Source organism: Archocentrus centrarchus, chromosome 14, assembly GCF_007364275.1.
Source record: "Archocentrus centrarchus isolate MPI-CPG fArcCen1 chromosome 14, fArcCen1, whole genome shotgun sequence".
Lineage (NCBI taxonomy): Eukaryota > Metazoa > Chordata > Actinopteri > Cichliformes > Cichlidae > Archocentrus > Archocentrus centrarchus.
In genome coordinates this window covers 5,891,447-5,909,007 of record NC_044359.1, presented here as the reverse complement: position 1 = coordinate 5,909,007, position 17,561 = coordinate 5,891,447, and the positions used below count along the sequence as shown (strand labels likewise).

Below are 17,561 nucleotides of genomic sequence, written 5' to 3'. Positions count from 1 at the left end.
TAAAGGGAGAAAATCCAGTATTTGTGTTGTCCATGGGTTCTAGACTTTAGTCATTCACTAACTGCAAAGGATTTTCGTCCAGCACAAAAATAATCCTAAATATGATATTTCATTCAGTTACTAACCAGATGATTGCTTTTATTAGCTGTCCCTCATTGAGAACAAAAGCTTGCATCCTCTAGCTGTGATATCAGTGAAAACATTCCCTGTGGAAAAAAATCACATAACCAGTGTGGTGACAGGAAGTCTACAGAGAGCTCCCGTGCTGGTCTGAATCTAGTGAGGCGTTCTGACACCTCTGCAGCTTCCTGTAAAGATCAGCTCATGGCTCTGAGTGGTTTTGTCAAGTTGTAAAGAGGATTGGGCTGATTTTTTTTTTTTTTTTTATATCCTCATACAGAAATTTTAAGGAACCAGAGCACGCAGATGGGCTGTAGTGTTCGAGTGTCTGATCCACTCACTTTGTACTCCATTCATGGCACTGGTTTTAAAGTGTCTGTGTGTGTGTGTGTGCGCACTCAGGTTTCATTTTTGTGTGGTTAACAGTGAGTGTTAAATGTTAGGAATAGTCTTCCATTTTTCACATGGCTCTTTTTGTTTTAAGCTCAGGTCACTGTGGAGGAAAGGACAGTCAGAATTCCTTAGGCTTCTTTGGTATAAATAAAAGATGGGCATACAGTGCTGTCTAAAAGTCTTGAGTCACATTTTGCTAGAAAATGGAAAATGGCTGCAGTAATTTATTGAAACGTGTGCAAACATACATGGAAATACAATGTATAAGGCAAAAAGAGTTCATAAAATTCTAAGAAGCTTGAAAGTCACTAGTTGGTATGATCACCTTTATTCTTCAACACATCCTGACATCTTAGGCAGCTTTCTTGTAATTTTTTTAGTCTTCAGGAATAGTTCTCCAGGCTTCTTGAAGGACATTCAAAGCTCTTTGTATGTTGGCTGCCTTTTGTTCCATTCTCTGGCAAGATGATCCCACACCGCTTCAACAATGTTGAGGTCCAGGCGCTGGAGATGCCAGTCCATGAATGATAGTGTTTCATTGTGTGTTTTTCTATCCAGGTATGTTTTCGCTGCATTGGCAATGTGTTGGGGAACAATCAGATGCTTTCCAGAATGTATTGCATGGTGGATACAAATCTGACAGTATTTTCTGAGTTTATGTGGTTATAGTTTCCATCAATTTTGACAAGATCTCCAACACCACTGGCTGAAATGCAGCTCCAAATCATGGCAGAGCATTCAGTGTGTTTTACAGATGCTCTGTGAAATGGGCAAATATTTATTTAATATCACTGAAGGAATCAGACATGTGAGCAGTGATTTAGGCCTGGAACCAATTAGACCTTTGTGAATAAACTGCCACTCATGAATACAATTGGAAAATACAGTCATCTGTTTTTTTCTTTTAGCTTAACTGCCTGTTGACGCACCCAAAATGGCTCACTGGCTTCCACATAATACTAGATGGTGCTCAAACTTTGGAACAACCTATCAAGTTGGCTGAGTCTGCTGAGAACATATTTTTATAGGTTAACTTATCATTTCTTCTTTAATTTGGGCCATAGTTTTAAGCTATTTGTGTGTGTGTGTGTGTGTGTGTGTGTGTGTGTGTGTGTGTGTGTGTGTGTGTGTGTGTGTGTGTGTGTGTGTGTGTGTGTGCGTGTGTGTGCGTGTGTGTGTGTGTGTGTGTGTGTGTGTGTGTGTGTGTGTGTGTAAGTGCATTTGTTGGAATGAATATCTGACCATGTGGTTGATTATGTGTCTGTTTATGTGTTTGAATGTTTGTAATATGTACACTCATGTGTGGCTTTTATTCAGACTGTGAAGCACTTTGTAACTCTGTGTTTTGAAAAGTGCTAAACAAATAAATTTATTATTATTAATGAGCAGATTCCCTCACAGAAATCTTAATTTAACTTAAATCAAAATTTTAAAAATGCTTCCACTTAAAGTCATATTGAAGAAAACGGGCTATAGATGTTTTCACTGATAGAAAACAAAATAAACAGCTTATATCTATTGAATTTACCCTCTTTTCTAAACATCTAATAATTTAAGCTCCATCCAGCTGGGGCTTGGATTCAATATGGACATTCAAGGCTTTGGTTGTATATCTGGCATGTATTCACCACCGCTTCATATATAAATCAGCACTATTCTTTAATACTATTGGTATTCACTATAATCCCTTACCTCAAAGTTCAGATAAGTTTAACTTAATAACACCACTTCTTGTAACCAAGATTATCTTGCCAAAATAAGTTGCTGAATTTCATTGTTTTTCCACTCTCTCTGGTCAGCACATTACTGCTAGTTGTATCCTGCTTGTATGCCCTTTAAAAGAGCTGTTCTGCCTCTGTATGTTTCAAGGCTGGAGTCTCCTACCCGCTCTCTGCTGATGGAGGCCCCTAAAGGAATCCAGATCCTGGCTGAGGCTGGAGACATCCAGGCCATTTGCAGGAATGAGTTACGACTGGAGTCCAAAGACGGAGAGGTACTGTATGTCAACCAAAGTAGAATTTTGTAGCGTTATGTTGGGTTTAAGACCACTTGGATCTAATTTTCTTTGTTTTGGCATCTCACCACACTGGTGTCTTAAGGTACCGTGTTTTCCGGACTATAAGCCGCACTTTTTTTCATAGTTTGGCCCGGGGTGCGACTTATACTCCGGAGCGACTTACATGTGAAATTATTAACACATTAACCAAAATACTCAGACACTTGACATCTCCGTGAACCGGAGCATTAAGGCAGTCTTGCGTAACCTGTGGGAGCAGTGAATGGTGGATGGAGAGCACAGCTTCACGGCAACTGGGAGAATGCGCCACCCAACTTTCCTGGAAATCATTGGATGGATCAACAAACCATGGGCTTCAGCGACAACCGAAACATCCTGTCGGATTCAGAAAGGCCGGAATATGTGCGGAGTTGTTTAGAAGTGACACCGAGAGTGAAGAAGACAATGGATTGTTTTGGTGAACTTGTTAGTATGTTCTTTATGCTATAATTATCTGAATAACTGTTAATGTTACGTTAACATACCAGACACGTATTCAGTTCATTGTGCATCATGTAGCTGAATGTGTTACATTAGCATAACGTAGGCGTAACCGTGTTCGGCCTGTTCTTTAATCCATTATTATTTTAAATAGCCTTTCAAGATGAAATGTCTGCTCTGGGTCTCGGATTCTATCAAATAACCCCCCCCCCCAAAAAAAGTGCGACTTATAGTCCAGTGCGACTTATATATGTTTTTTTCTTCTTTATTATGCATTTTTTGGCTGGTGCGACTTATACTCCAGAGCAACTTATAGTCCAAAAATACGGTAGTAACAAATCTGACAGGACAAGAAACTCAAAGAGTCAGGTGAGAGTCCCTGTTTACACCAGATCTTAAAAACCTTTTTGTCCAAGCACTTCCACTTCCAATTTTATCCTCTTTTTTCTGCACAATTATTATCTGCAGTTTTTGGTCACTGCTTGGTTGCAGTCTAACTGATCTGACTTTTGCTATTGTAAGTACCAGTGATGTCAGTAACGCGCTACTTAGTAACGCGTTACTCTAATCTGACTACTTTTTCTCGGTAACGAGTAATCTAACGCGTTACTATTTGCAGTCCAGTAATCAGATGAAAGTTACTTATCCAACTCACTGTGCGTTACTTTTTTGCATTTTCCTCAGTACAAAGATATATTTTTGCTTTCTTCTTGGGTAGTGACGTCTGGCAGATGCGACAGTTAAATCCCGTTTTCAGCATGAGGACAATAACAGCACAGCGACAAAACGTAAACAATGGAGGGAGGAGAGAGATGCGCGTTTTCCAGCTGAAATACAGACACTATAGTGAGTCTGTGTCAGCTAAAGATGACAACATCAAGGTTAGCTGTGCACTTTGTGCTGGCGACAAAGTGCTATCTAGCTTCAAAAACACTACGTCAGACATGAAGTAACATCTGGAGTCACGGCGCAGTCAAACTTACAGAGCGAGTCGCAACAGAGGCGAAGCAGAGCTGCGGCTAATGCAGGAGCCCCCAGCACCCAAGTGGGGGAGAGCTGAAGAAGTTGAAAAGCCCTCTACTATAGTATGTAGTAGAGGCTGGTATTGTGCCAAAAAGTGATCGTCTGCCAAACAGCAATTTTCGGTATTTGCCAAAAAAAAAAAATAAATAAAAATCATTGCCAGTATTTAAACGGCTGTAAATGACTTGTTGACGTATAATCTGTGAAGTATATATCAAACTTATCTCTCATGAATGATATCAGGTGATTCATGACCACTCAAACTGAGTGGTAGATGCTCCACTCAGTTTTTGGCAAAGTGATTTCTATATATTCGGTTTTTTTTTTTTCCAAGTTAAAAACTGTCTGACATTAAAAATATCTTTTTAAACAGAAATCTGGCTCAGAGGCTGCAGAAATCACAACAAATATAACATCACAGTTATATAAAGATATTTGAAGTGGCCAAGCCACTCATAAATCATGTTGACTGCACTCAGTTTAGCAATATAAGCAAAGACATTACACATAAAAGCACACAGAAACATCTGAATCACTTATGACAGACGATCACTTTGGCACAAGACCGGCAGCTGTTGAAAGTAACTAATAAAGTAACTAGTAATCTAACTTAGTTACTTCTAAAATTAAGTAATCAGTAAAGTAACTAAGTTACTTTTTAAAGGAGTAATCAGTAATCAGTAGTCGGACTACTTTTTCAAGGTAACTATACCATCACTGGTAAGTACAATGTAATGTACAACATAATATTATTTTTTTCCAAAAAAACCATTTAATCAATAAGGATCTCAGTGTTTTTTAAAAGCCATCAGTTTATTTTTTTTAGTTTTCTTCTCATCCTTGTGGGAAAAAACACAAATCTACAACTGCTGACTACATCTAAATTTATTTGTACGGACCTCCAAATTTAAGATTCCCAGGAATTAGATTGGGTTTCTATTTTTACTAGTGCACAAAGTCCAAAAGATTGTAAAAGAGAACACCCACTGCATCCACAGCCTGTTTACCATGCTGCCATGTGGCAAGAGAAACAGAAGTATACGCTCATGTACCAGCAGACCTAAGAATAGTTTTTCTTGAGGCTGTGGCATTACAGAACTCATCCTCAGATTTACTATGAAAAGGAGCCTTTTAATGTTTTCATTCTTTTGTTTAGTTGCTTTGGGAACTAGAAGAACAATCAATTATCACTATACATTGCTGTGAGAATTTAACTGTTGCAACTTATCGCTTAAATTATGAAAAATGTAATTTTATCAGTGTTATCTCGTTTTGAGTATTGTTCACTCATTTCTAATACAAAGACTTTAACAAACTGCAGCTAAACTATGACAGACCAACAGACTAGTCTGAAGCTACCCTTACCAGCCACCAATAAAATGGCCCCAAGAGAAGTAAAACCTGCCAATGGATTGCTTCTGTTTATAAATAAAGAAATATCAGGTTGACTCCAATCGTTCTTCAGTAATTCATAATTTGAAAGGCTTGTTTTTTTTTGTTTTTTTTAATAATGCACTAATTTTCAGAGCATGCTTTGTACAAGTGCAATTAGGCAGCATCCACAACGTAAAAATGCAAAAAAAACCCAAATAAATAAAAAATAAATATTCCTTATTTGTTGTATACTGAGCAGACCCTCTGTCTGAAACAAGACATTTTATCTCTTCCCTCTTTACAGACAGCCCCCTTTAAGCAGAAAGGACAAATTTGTTATTCTCATTTTCAGCTCATTATTACATTATTGGACGCTGTTAGTGTCCCGTTACTCTAAATGCGGTTCTGCACAAAAACTTTTCGCTCTGTGCACAGAAAAGTTAAGAAATTAACTTTTCTTGTCCTTCAGCCATACTGGCTGATGGGGCTCCATCTCAATTCAACATTTTCTCCTGTCCAAACTTATTTTTAGCAAACAACAATCCAAACAATAGTTGGATTCCTCAGCCAACACGGGCCAGCATTCTCATAATGGCTGGTGGCAATTTCCCACATGCTGGCCATCCACCAGGGTCTGCTGGAGCCTCACAAAACCACAAAGAGAACAGCTGATTTTTGTACTTTCTCTCATCCTCCTTTTACTTATTCTTTCCCCAAAGAGTCTTTTGTATGCTACTAACTTCCTTTTCCATCTATCATTCCAGTTTTCATACTTCCCTCCTCCTTTTTCTGTCCTCTTTCTGTCGTAAACTTTGCTTATTTACCAATTCCCCCCCAATTTGTTTATCCACTCATGCTACTTCTTTCCTTCTTTCATCTTTTCCTTCCTGCTCCTAAATTCCCCCAACCATCCCCTGATTCGTTACACACATCAGTCTCCACATTCATCACGGCCGGCTGCACTGATAAAAGGATTTCCCTCCTTAGGTTGCACCAGTCGTGTCATGTCAAATCAGCTAAATCAGCGGAGGAGGATTAGGAGGAAGAAAGTGTTTAAAAGTTTACCACAAAAACAGTTTCATACATTAAGACAGGCTGCTGATATGAGATGGACACTGGGAGGGAGGGAGGGAGGGAGGGAGGCAGTCTCAGGAAGGTGCCCTTGAATCCAGTTTAGTCCAATTAAAAGTAACCACAGTAGCCATGCCTGTGCCGCATCTTCTCACAGATTTCATGGATGTGTGGTCAGAAATGAGGCTGTTGGACGAACGGTGGGCAGTGCATATAATTAGAATCGCGTTCTCACACTCCATTAGGGTTGCAAATGTCCATTTGTCAAACCTCTGTCTAACACACATTCACGCTCTCTCTCTCCTCAGGCGCCGCCACTGCAATTACAGAAAGGTTTTGGCTATTAGACACCCACAGACCACACAGGCAGATAATGAAATGGAGTCGCACACACTCGTCTCTAAGCATTTTTGAAAGCAGAGAAAGAACAACCCATAATAATTCCTGAGCACACATGCGCATTGTCTTAAGGCATACTTATTACAGCAGTCTAGACAGACTGCACTTCACACATGGAGCTATTCGCATGTTTAATTACAGTGACTGTGCATTAAGTGTGAACTGAACACCGGTGCTGTCACAGCTCAACCTTAATTGACTTTGTGTTAGCCTCACTGTTAGTTATCCACCAAGGTGAGATGGAGATTACAATGGAGAGGCAGAGTGCAGCGTACATCACAGCCTGCAACAGTTAGCGGGAAAGCCCAGGAAACAACGAGCTGGACAAAATTTCTCGGTGAACACAGGAAGATGCCTGGCAGTTACACAAGAAACTCATCACACACAAGCACAAGGAGCTTTGTATGTGTTGTGAAGTCAGCAGAGATGCATTTAAACATTTTCTTCCATCACTAAACCCCAGAAGTTACTTTATGGAGAGCTCTTATCTCATTGGTTACACACTGACAGAATACCAAGAAACAAACTAAAAACTAAACCTGTGGAAATTATAGTGCAAAATAACCATATTATTGCAATGTGTACTCTACTATAATCATATCAGTGATTCAGTATGCAACTCCACATGTCTGACTACTATTTCTGATGTGAACCAAAGAGCATCAACCACTTGCACACATCTCGTGAAAATCATGAAAATTTGACCAAAGGTAGGGCTTGGCCCAACTTAAAAGTGATTACCTTGTGGAACCAGGACTTTTTTTGAAGGACTCCTTAGCATTGCAAGATACATTATATGGACAAAAGTACTTGGCCAAATCTTGTAATCTGTGAATTCGGGTGTTTTCAGTCCCATTGACACAGGTGTATGAAATTAGTCATCTAGCCATGTCTTTACAAATATTTGTGAAAGAATGGGTCATTATAAAGGGCTCGCTGAATTTGAGCGTGGTACCGTAAAGGATGCGTCCGTTGCAAAAAGTCAGTTTGTGAAATTTCTTCCCTGTAAGTGGCACCATTGCAAAGGGGAAGCATTTGGGAACTACAGCAACTCAACTATGAAGTGACAGAGTGTTACAAGTGCCGAGGCACACGGCGCATAGACGTCGCCAATGTTCTGCTGACTCTGCAGAGAGCGCAGTTACGCGTCATGGCATGGGTTTTTGAGCAGCTGTACTGGAGCAGTGGAATCGTGGTTCTTTATCTGGCAGTCAGATGGACAAGACTGAGTTTGGTGAATGCCAGGAGAATGTTAGCCGCTGACTGCACTGTGCTAACTCTAAACTTTGGAAGAGGGATAAGGAGGAGGATAGGGTTGTTTTTCTGGGGTTGACCTGTGCCCCTTAGTTCCAGTGAAGGGAAATCTTAATGTTTTAGTTTGCCGTTGCATTTTTAGGCCTTGGTAAATGGGGACTGTTTGGGGAGGGCCTTTTTCTGTTCCAGCATGACTGTGCCCCAGTGCACAAAGCAAGGCCCATAAAAGCATGGTTGGATGAGTTTGGTGTGGAAGAATTTCATTGGCCCACACAGCCGTGATCTCAACCCTGTCAAACACCTTTGGGATGAACTACAGTAAAAATTGCAAGCCAGGCCTTCTCATCCAACATCCAGTACCTGACCTCCCAAAAGCTCGTCTGGATGAACTGGCAAACATTCACACAGGCACACTTGAAAATCTTGTAGAAATCCTTCCCAGAAGAGTGGAAGCTGTTACAGCTGCAGTAGGGGCACTGGCCTTTGGGTTTAATCAATCAATCAATTTATTTGTATAGCACATTAAAACAACAGCCGTTGACCAAAGTGCTTCACAGGGCATAAAAACAAATAAAACAAGAAATAAAATATTATAAAAACAAAAGAACATAAAGCAAAAATAAAAACACAATAAAACCCATAAAGAATGCAATAAACAATGAAGGACTGTAATAGTAGTGCCAATAATAATGCCAAGAAGGTCTATCTAGCAGTCTGAAATGCACAAGCAAATAAATAAGTTTTAAGAAGTTTTTAAAAAGTAGTAGGGGAATGAACTTCCCTTATGTGGAGAGGGAGGTCATTCCAGAGTTTAGGAGCCACCACGGCAAAGGCTCTATCCCCTCTACTCTTCAAATTAGCTTTGTATCTGGTCAATAGCTTTTGATTGGAGGACCTCAGTTCTCTTATCGGGATGTAGGGCCTCAACAATTCAGTTAAATAAACAGGTGCTAATCCGTTTAGACTCTTAAAAACCAGAAATAGTATTTTAAACTGGATTCGAAAAGAAATAGGAAGACAGTGTAGAGAGGCTAAAATGGGCAAAATGTGATCACGCCATTTGGTGCTTGTCAACAGCCATGCTGCTGCATTTTGAACTAGTTGTAGGCGATTGGAAAGACGCTGTTCACATCCCACATAAAGCGAGTTGCAATAGTCCAAATGACTGGTGATGAAAGCATGAATTGCTCTCTCCAGGTCTGGTGGTGGGAGATATTCCTTTATTTTACTTAAAAGTCTTAAATGGAAGAAACATGTCTTGACTACCGAGCTGATCTGTTTATCAAATTTCAGAGCAGTATCAAAAATGACGCCAAGGTTTCTAGAAGATGGGCGTACAAAGGAGGATAAGAGGCCTAAGGCACTGTCATAACCATCCAATATGTGAGGGTTCCCAAATAGGAGAATCTCTGTTTTATTTTTGTTTAATTTAAGAAAGTTAGACTGCAGCCATAAATGAACATCCCTTAAACAATCCACTAAGGTATTCAAAGATGAATGATTGTTAGGTTGAAGGGGGAGATAAATCTGTAAATCATCCGCAAAGCAATGAAAAGAAATGTTGTGTTTTTCAATAATAGAACCTAGAAGGGAGCATATATAAGGAAAAAAGAATAGGGCCTAGTAAAGAGCCCTGGGGAACACCACGTTTAAACGGAGATACAGCAGATGAATACTGGCCTGACTGAACAGAGAAACTCCTGTTAGATAAATAGGATTGAAACCATTTCAGGGCAGTTCCTCTAATGCCCATGCAAGATTCTAGGCGTGAGATAAGGATACTGTGGTCAACGGTATCAAAGGCTGCTGACAGATCAAGCAGCACCAGTATGGCAGATTTTCCGGTGTCAAGAAATAAAAGTAAGTCATTAAAAACTCTTACCAGAGCTGTTTCAGTACTGTGTCGCAATTTGAAACCAGACTGGAATTTCTCAGAGATGCCGTTTGAAGGATTGTAGCTGTATAAGTACCACCTTCTCTAGAACTTTTGATAGAAAGGAAGTTTAGAAATTGGCCTGAAATTAGAGGCTTGGTTTTGGTCCAAATACTCTTTTAAGAAGAGGATAAAAGACTGCACATTTGAGGGCAGTTGGAACATAACCCAATTTCAAAGAGGAATTAATAAAACTAACAATACAAGGTCCAAGAGTAGTAAAAACATCCTTAAAAAGACGAGGTGGAATAATATCTAGTGAGCACCCAGAGGGTTGCGTATGGGCAACTATATCAGACAGACTAGACAGAGAGATAGATTCAAAGTTCTCCAAGACAGATATGTACACAGGTTGACATATAGGAGAGGGGGATAAATTAAAAATGAATTTTCAAAGACAATTTTTCTCTGAGTAAAATAAAAAGCTCCTCACAGAGTGTAACCGAGGGTAAAATTACAAGCATTACAAGGATTAATAAGAGAATTAAGAATAGTAAACAAAAACTGTGGTTTATGGCTGTTATTCAATACAAGATTTGATAAGAACTTAGATTTGGCGGCTTTATCAGCACTCTGATAATTCAGAAGGGTGGTTTTAAAGATTTCTAATGAAATTTGCAACTTGTCCTTCTTCCATTTGCGCTCTGCACGTATACAAGAGCGTCTAAGAGACCTTGTGGTGTCATTAAACCATGGCTGTTTTACAGGTGCGGACTGTTTAATCGTAACGGGAGCCACCAGATCTAATAAATCAGTACAAACAGAATTAAAAAGAGATATAATTTTTATCTGGACACAGGTTAGAAAATAATCATAATTATTAAAAACCGAGTCATTAAAAGCAGCCGAAAATGGGATGTCATAAAAGCTCCAGTAAGGTAATGGTAGGTGGCCCAATGCTTTTGCCTGTATAGTGTATGGCTCACTTGGATATTCCCATCATATTTTCACAAATATGTACATCAGACCAAAATAATAAAAACTGTGAGGCATCGTCTTGATGTTCTTCAGCTGTATTATACGGGACTGATAACCACCATTAAACGGATGTTAGATTAGCCTCCTAACAGCAGTAGGTATCACCCCATGCAATGGTGGTCATTCCACCCTACTGAATGGAAGTAATATGTGGTATCTTAAAGGCTAAAACAGCCACAAAAGTCTGCATCAGGGGAAGGGGTAACTGATAATATAGCTCAAGCAGAGAACGTTTGCATTCCTACAGGAGGCTTTTTCTGAGCTGCTTTTTCCCTCCTAGCTGCAGGAACAACAGAAAACTTTCTCCTGAGACATGAAATAAAACTAAACAAATAAACTTGACCTTACCTCATCTTAACCGGCCTAACCTATATGTACTTTTTGTCTATCACAAGCACACATACACACACATTTACACACTGGTTCTGGAGAGTCTCACACCGTTTGCCCCTCATGGTGAAAAATTTGTTCAACAGCAGCTGTCTGAGGAAGTCAGCTGAGACTTTAAAAGTGTTCCAGGTCATTTGATGGCGATGCCTCCCCGAGGTGCACGGTAATGGCTCCTTTACCGTTTTATGGCGGGAGAGCTCCTCCTGTCCGCGGCCAGTGCAACACCAGCTCATACGAGCCCCAGGAGAACGGGAGGATGGAGGGAGGAGAGGGATTCGTGCGGTGGTGGTTTTGACTGTGCAGACTGAGAGAGATGGTTGTTCCAATCAGTGAGGGGAGAGTAAAATGAGTTATGGGTTAATGTGTTTATGGAGCAACTTGCAGAACAACTTTTCTTAGGTTTTGCTCTCCTTTTATTGCTCAGGAGACAAGAGGAATAACTTTGAATGAGCAAACAGTAAACTTGCAGAGGGCTTTTTTCTTTTTTTACCCTGTTTGGGTCTCTCTGCCAACAAAATACTTGAAAATATCCCAAATAAATTTCTATCATCTGGGTTTTGGGGGCTCCTCAAACAAACTAACTGCTGCAGAGAGCAATTTAGTTCATATATAATTTACAGACAGGCCCTGAGTGCCGAGGAGCAATGTGATTATAGACAACCAGTTAAGCTACTTCCAGTTTTAGTTTTTACCAAACGTTTGAGACTAATTGGGGGAAAAAAAATTGTAAGACATTAAGCCTTCCCATCTGATTGGTCCAGTGCACAATGGTCTCTCCTTTCTTAATAAGTGTACAGTTCCAATGTTATCAAATCTGGTAGATGGAGCTAATAGCCAAGGAGAGAGACATTTTTTAAAGTCGTCATGGACATTGACTGTTTTTTCATTAATTTCAATCCAGTCCCTGTACCTGACCATATATATCATATATATATATATATATATATATATATATATATATATATATATATATATATTATTTATTTATTTATTTTATTTATTTAATTTTTTTAATTAATTTTTTTTTTTTTTGCTGTTGTTTTTGGGCCACTTAACACAATCTGACAGGCATAAAATAGTATTTTGCGACAACAAGGTGATCACCAAAGAGCTATTAGCCAAAACCTCAGCACAGTGTATAGTGTGTCCTTAAAAAATTGAGGAGGAAACTGGAAAATAAACTATCTACAGCCAATGAACACTCTCGTGAAACTCTTTAAGAAATACAAAAAAGAAAAAAAAAAAGATCCAGCCAGACTGACACAGGACCTGAGAGATTCGCCTGGCCCTTCAACTGATCCATCTCCTTTTCACTGAAGCCTCATCAGAAATAGTTTCAGTGGATGGGTGGCTGTCAAGAAGCCGTTCTTAAGGAATGAAAACATGAAAAAAAAGGCTGAAGTATGCCACATTACACGAGGAATTGGACTGAAAATGTGTGGCAACAGGTCTGATGGAGTGATTAATCCATATTTTTGGATCAAGTCAAGCCAAGTTATTTATATAGCACATTTAACACAACTGTTGACCAAAGTGCTGTACATAAATTTAGAATCAAGAACCAAATTATTGTTGTTACATGTGAGACATATAACAAGCGTTTCAGAACACCCATCCAAAGACAGAGACAAGCAAGTATGTATGGAGGAGGTCAGGAGAGAGGTACAACCATGAGTGTCTACAGCCATCTGTAACACACAGTGTCATGTTTTGGAGCTGGATTTCAGCCAGTGTGTTGGGGATCTTGTCAAAATTGATGGAAATATGAAGTCAGAAATGATAATAGAGCACTATCAGTCATTGAAGCAGTGTGGGGTCATCCTAACAGAGAACAGAGCAAAAGGCAGCTAACCTCCAAAGAAGAGCTTCGATGCCTTTCTGGAAACCTGGAGAACTATTCCTGAAGACTGCTTAAATTAAAGAAATACATGAAAGCTGCCTATGAGAGTTCAGGCTGTGTTGAAGAATAAAGGTGGTCACACCAAATACTGCCTGTCAAGCTTGTTAGAATTGTACAAATTTGGTTTTTGCCTTATATACTGTATTTTCAGGTATGTTTACACGTTTCAATAAATTGCTGCACCTATTTCCCATTTTTCTAGCAAAATATAAAGAAATGCAGGGTGGTTCAAGACCTTCGCATAGTACTGTACTTGTCATGTGCAGCATGTTAATCACAAAATCATAAATAGTACATTTAGCCACCAAACAGTCATCTTTTCTCCTTAACTCAGCTAGTCCTCGGCCAATCTGAATCATGCGTCTCTTGTCCTCTTGTCATTCTTAACTGCCCTCAAAGTAAATCTTTTCACTCGTTCTCCTTGGCTTTTATTTTCCTTCTCAGGACTTCTGATCACAGGATTGGGCTCACATAAATAGTGTCTGAAGTGCCTGACACCTTAGCTCTCCACTTCGTGGTTGCATAGAATGTTAAGTGACCTAGATATTGAAGTCACATTCAACAGCAGCCTCCATCCAGTTTTTCTGACTTGAGATTTTTCCATCTACATTTTCCAGTGTTTTCCAGGTCTTTCAGTGGACATGAGTGAAATGCATTGTAAAGGTCATTCGTTGGGTTTGAAGTTGACAGCATCATTGCACAGTAGTCATATCTATGATAAAAGTCACCTAGAACGCATCTGCCTGGCATCATCGCAGAGAAATTCTCTACAGTGAGGCAGTGTTGTCCTACGGGGGTAGGTAAAAGCATGTCTCTTACCAAATGTCATCAGTTTTAATCCCTGAGCAGGAGAAGAAACGATAAGATGAAGGGTTACAAGTAAGTTTTGTCAAAGCTGAGAGAAGCCAGATTTTACTGTAGAGTTTAAGAGTTTTAGAAAAGGGGCCTGTTTCAACCCCAAAGCCCAGTCTTTTCTTAAACTTCTTAAAATATGAATACCTAGTTTATCAGACTAGATTCTCTAGTGCTGATTAGCAAGGACAGCATTTAGTTGGCTAGTCATGCACATCCCTACATTGGCTTTTGTATATTAACATTCATGAAATACAGTTGCAGCACATCTTTCACAAACACAAAAAACACATTTTAGCTTGCTCAGATGGGTCTTTGCACCGATTTGCCCCAGCTGTCCATCAGTTCATCCAATTTCTCAACCACTTATCCAATTCAGGGTAGTCAGGAGGCTGAAGCCTATCCCAGTTGTGACATCTGTTGTGGGGCTTACATACAGAGACAGACAACCACTGACATTCACACCTATGAACAATTTAGAATCGTCAGTTTATCCTGACATCCATGTCTCTGCATGTTCTCCATGTGCTTGCATGGGCTCTGCCCACAGTCCAAACTCCACACAAGAAATGCCCCAGCCCACCGACAGATTCAAAACCAGGACCTTCTTGCTGTAAGGGGACCGCACTGCACTGCACCCTGCCGTCTTGTTGTAACCTATAATTTTACATTTCAGCTTCACTGAGCTCACCATATGGACGCAAGCAAACACATTTTCACAGAAATCTTTACCAGATTCTTCAGCTGTCTGCTTTTCACGCTTCGTTCCTTTCAACTTTCTTGGTGTTCCACCGCAGCCTATACCCATTTCACTGCTCTCCCTTATTTCTCCAGTCTCACCTGCTTGTTTTCCTCCTCCACTGCAGATCTCTCTGGATGCTCGCAGGATTCGCCTGATGCAGTTGCCAGAAGGGAAGGCCTCTACCAGCTCCTCGTCCTCTGGGACCAGGCAGACTGTCTACGAGGTTTGCGTTTGCCCCAACGGGAGGCTCTTCCTGTCCCAGGCTGGCACCGGGTCCACCTGCCAGATTAGCAACAATGTCTGCCTCTAGGACTCATGCATACAAATATAAATAATTGCATCCTGAAAGAGACACGGGCTAAACAGACAGATGTACACGTATTGCCTGCCTTTAGGAGTGATTACAGCTAATTACATACAGAAATACAAAGACTGCCAGAGCTGATGGACAAACAATCATAGATACTGTACTTACACAGACACACTGATGTAAACACTTTACAATTACAGACTGATGTTTAGACCCAACGGATAAGTTCCTGACATGTGCCAGTTCTTCAGTGCAAACTATTTTTTTCCCCTTAATTTTCCAAGTTAAAGTTCATCATCACAAGAACCTAAAAGTCTCCACTGAGTCGAAGCTCTTTATACATACAGGACGCACTCCGACATGAGGCTTTAAGATAGAATTACATGAACAAAATGAAACTGAAAAATCTCAAATTGCAACTTTTTAATACAGCTGAGGTCTCCGTCATATTGGGAGTTAATGATACTGACACTAATAAAAGGCCAGTATTTATAAAATATCAGTGTGATCAGTCATACACAGACATCTGTAATCAAGCCACGCATCACATCACACATATTTTAACGTGAACATGGTATACACACACACACACACTTGCTCACAGAAGCCTCCTGGTAGAAACTAAGAGGAAAATCTCCAGAGAGCTACTGAAAGAGACACTGATGTGTTCCCTTTCTCTGTCAAGAGCATTTCAGTACCAGAATCACTAGGGTGATCACCCTCCGTTCTTCTCCTCCCTCTCCATCTTCTCTTTCCTTCCCTGAAGTAGCTTAGCTTGCTTCAGCTAAGGTATTAAACTTACTTTACCCCAGTGGTTCTCAACTGCAGGCTGGGCGCTAATTTAGATATGATTTTTGAAGGGAAAATAAACAAGATGGACTGGCAAGACTTTCATTTCACAAAAATTCAACTTGGATCCTGATTTTATTTTTGATGTTAGATAAAATATATACAAAAAATTGTGTGGGCTGAATATTTTTCAGCCTTTGAAAATGGGGAATGCAGAAAAAATGTTTGAGAATTACTGATGGCGACTGTTCCTCGGTCTTTATGTCCCTGTTTTGGGACATAAAATGAACGCAAAGACTTTTGAAACTTTTGAAGTTAAATTTACGCAAACAGCAATTACAGTGTGCCTATGTGACAGTTCGTTTCTGAGTTTGTTTGATTTTGCGAGAATATGTTGATGCTAAAGTGCAACAGAAAGATCATTTGCAAGTAAAGGCTATGGTTTTCAGACTGTGATGCCATGTTCACATCATATTACATTTACTCAACCCCGATGCATCAGCTGGGCTTCCTGCTTCTACCAGTTTCTTTACAACAAATATTTGATCTCAAAGAAACAAATAAGCTCTCCATCTTCTGCCAACAGAGCTCTGCTTGTACCTTCATTTCTAAAGACAAAGTTTTTTCTTTCTTTCTTCTTCTTTGTTTTCCTTTCAGGATTTTTCCCACAGCTATACTCAGCTATACTACAGTTACTTGAGAAATGGTTCCTTCACATCCCACTGATTTTGACATGGATATAGGGAAGAGAGAATTGTTGTTGGGATTATTTGGGGGGGGTAAGGTAATGCCATGGGGGGGGGGGGGGGGGGGGGTGATTTTTTTTCACTCAAAATTTTTACTTTGATCTTTTAAACCTTTTCTCATAAAAAAAAAAAAAAAAGTTGTGACCCAAATTGTTTTTTTTTTTTCTTTCAGTGGCCCTAATCCTCTTCAATATGGATAACTTTACCTTGGCTTCCATTGGTCTGCAAAATAAGCTAAAATATTCCCAGCCAATCACTTGCAGTCCAGCAACTGTCAACTGCCGATACACTTAAGAGCACATACAACTAATGTTGCTTTAAACTGAATCAAACTGGCAAGTAGACTTGGCACTACATCTACTAGTCATACATGATGAGAGTCTCTCCCAGTGTCCGTGTAAAATCAGAGTCGATCTAGGAGATCCATTCCACGTCCTTTTAGTCCTGTTGTAGGAAGATTTTCTGCATTTCAGTTGAGGGGGCAGCGAGATGCTGCGACATGGTCCTTAAGGCATGAATGGAGCTAAACAACTAAAATAGTTGTTTGCACCTGATTCTAGACAAAAGAAAGTCCAAATTTTATTTGTGGTTTTCAGAATACAGTATTGATAAGGTCTGAATTTAAATAGCCTCGTCTGCTTTAATTTTCTTACAGGGAAGCAATTATAAAAGATTCAACATAAGCATGCTGATGACTTGGTTAAAGATTTAGGACCGAACATGCTCCCCTGACATTGGAAGCATAATTAAACCACAACAGAAACTTTCATGTGTTTCAGCTGGGTGTGCT

The 17,561-nt window shown here is 39.8% G+C and overlaps 1 protein-coding gene across 1 annotated transcript in view; it reads left to right on the top strand.

The window, feature by feature from the left end:
* The window catches only part of sgcd (sarcoglycan, delta (dystrophin-associated glycoprotein)), a 193,126-nt gene extending 176,341 nt beyond the window's left edge, over window positions 1–16,785 (top strand). The window contains exons 6-7 of the mRNA XM_030747071.1: window positions 2,383–2,506; window positions 15,051–16,785. Coding sequence (XP_030602931.1) covers window positions 2,383–2,506; window positions 15,051–15,236 — 310 coding nt within the window. The 3' untranslated portion in view covers window positions 15,237–16,785. The remainder of the gene's footprint in view (window positions 1–2,382; window positions 2,507–15,050) is intronic.
* Window positions 16,786–17,561: the final 776 nt, after the last annotated feature.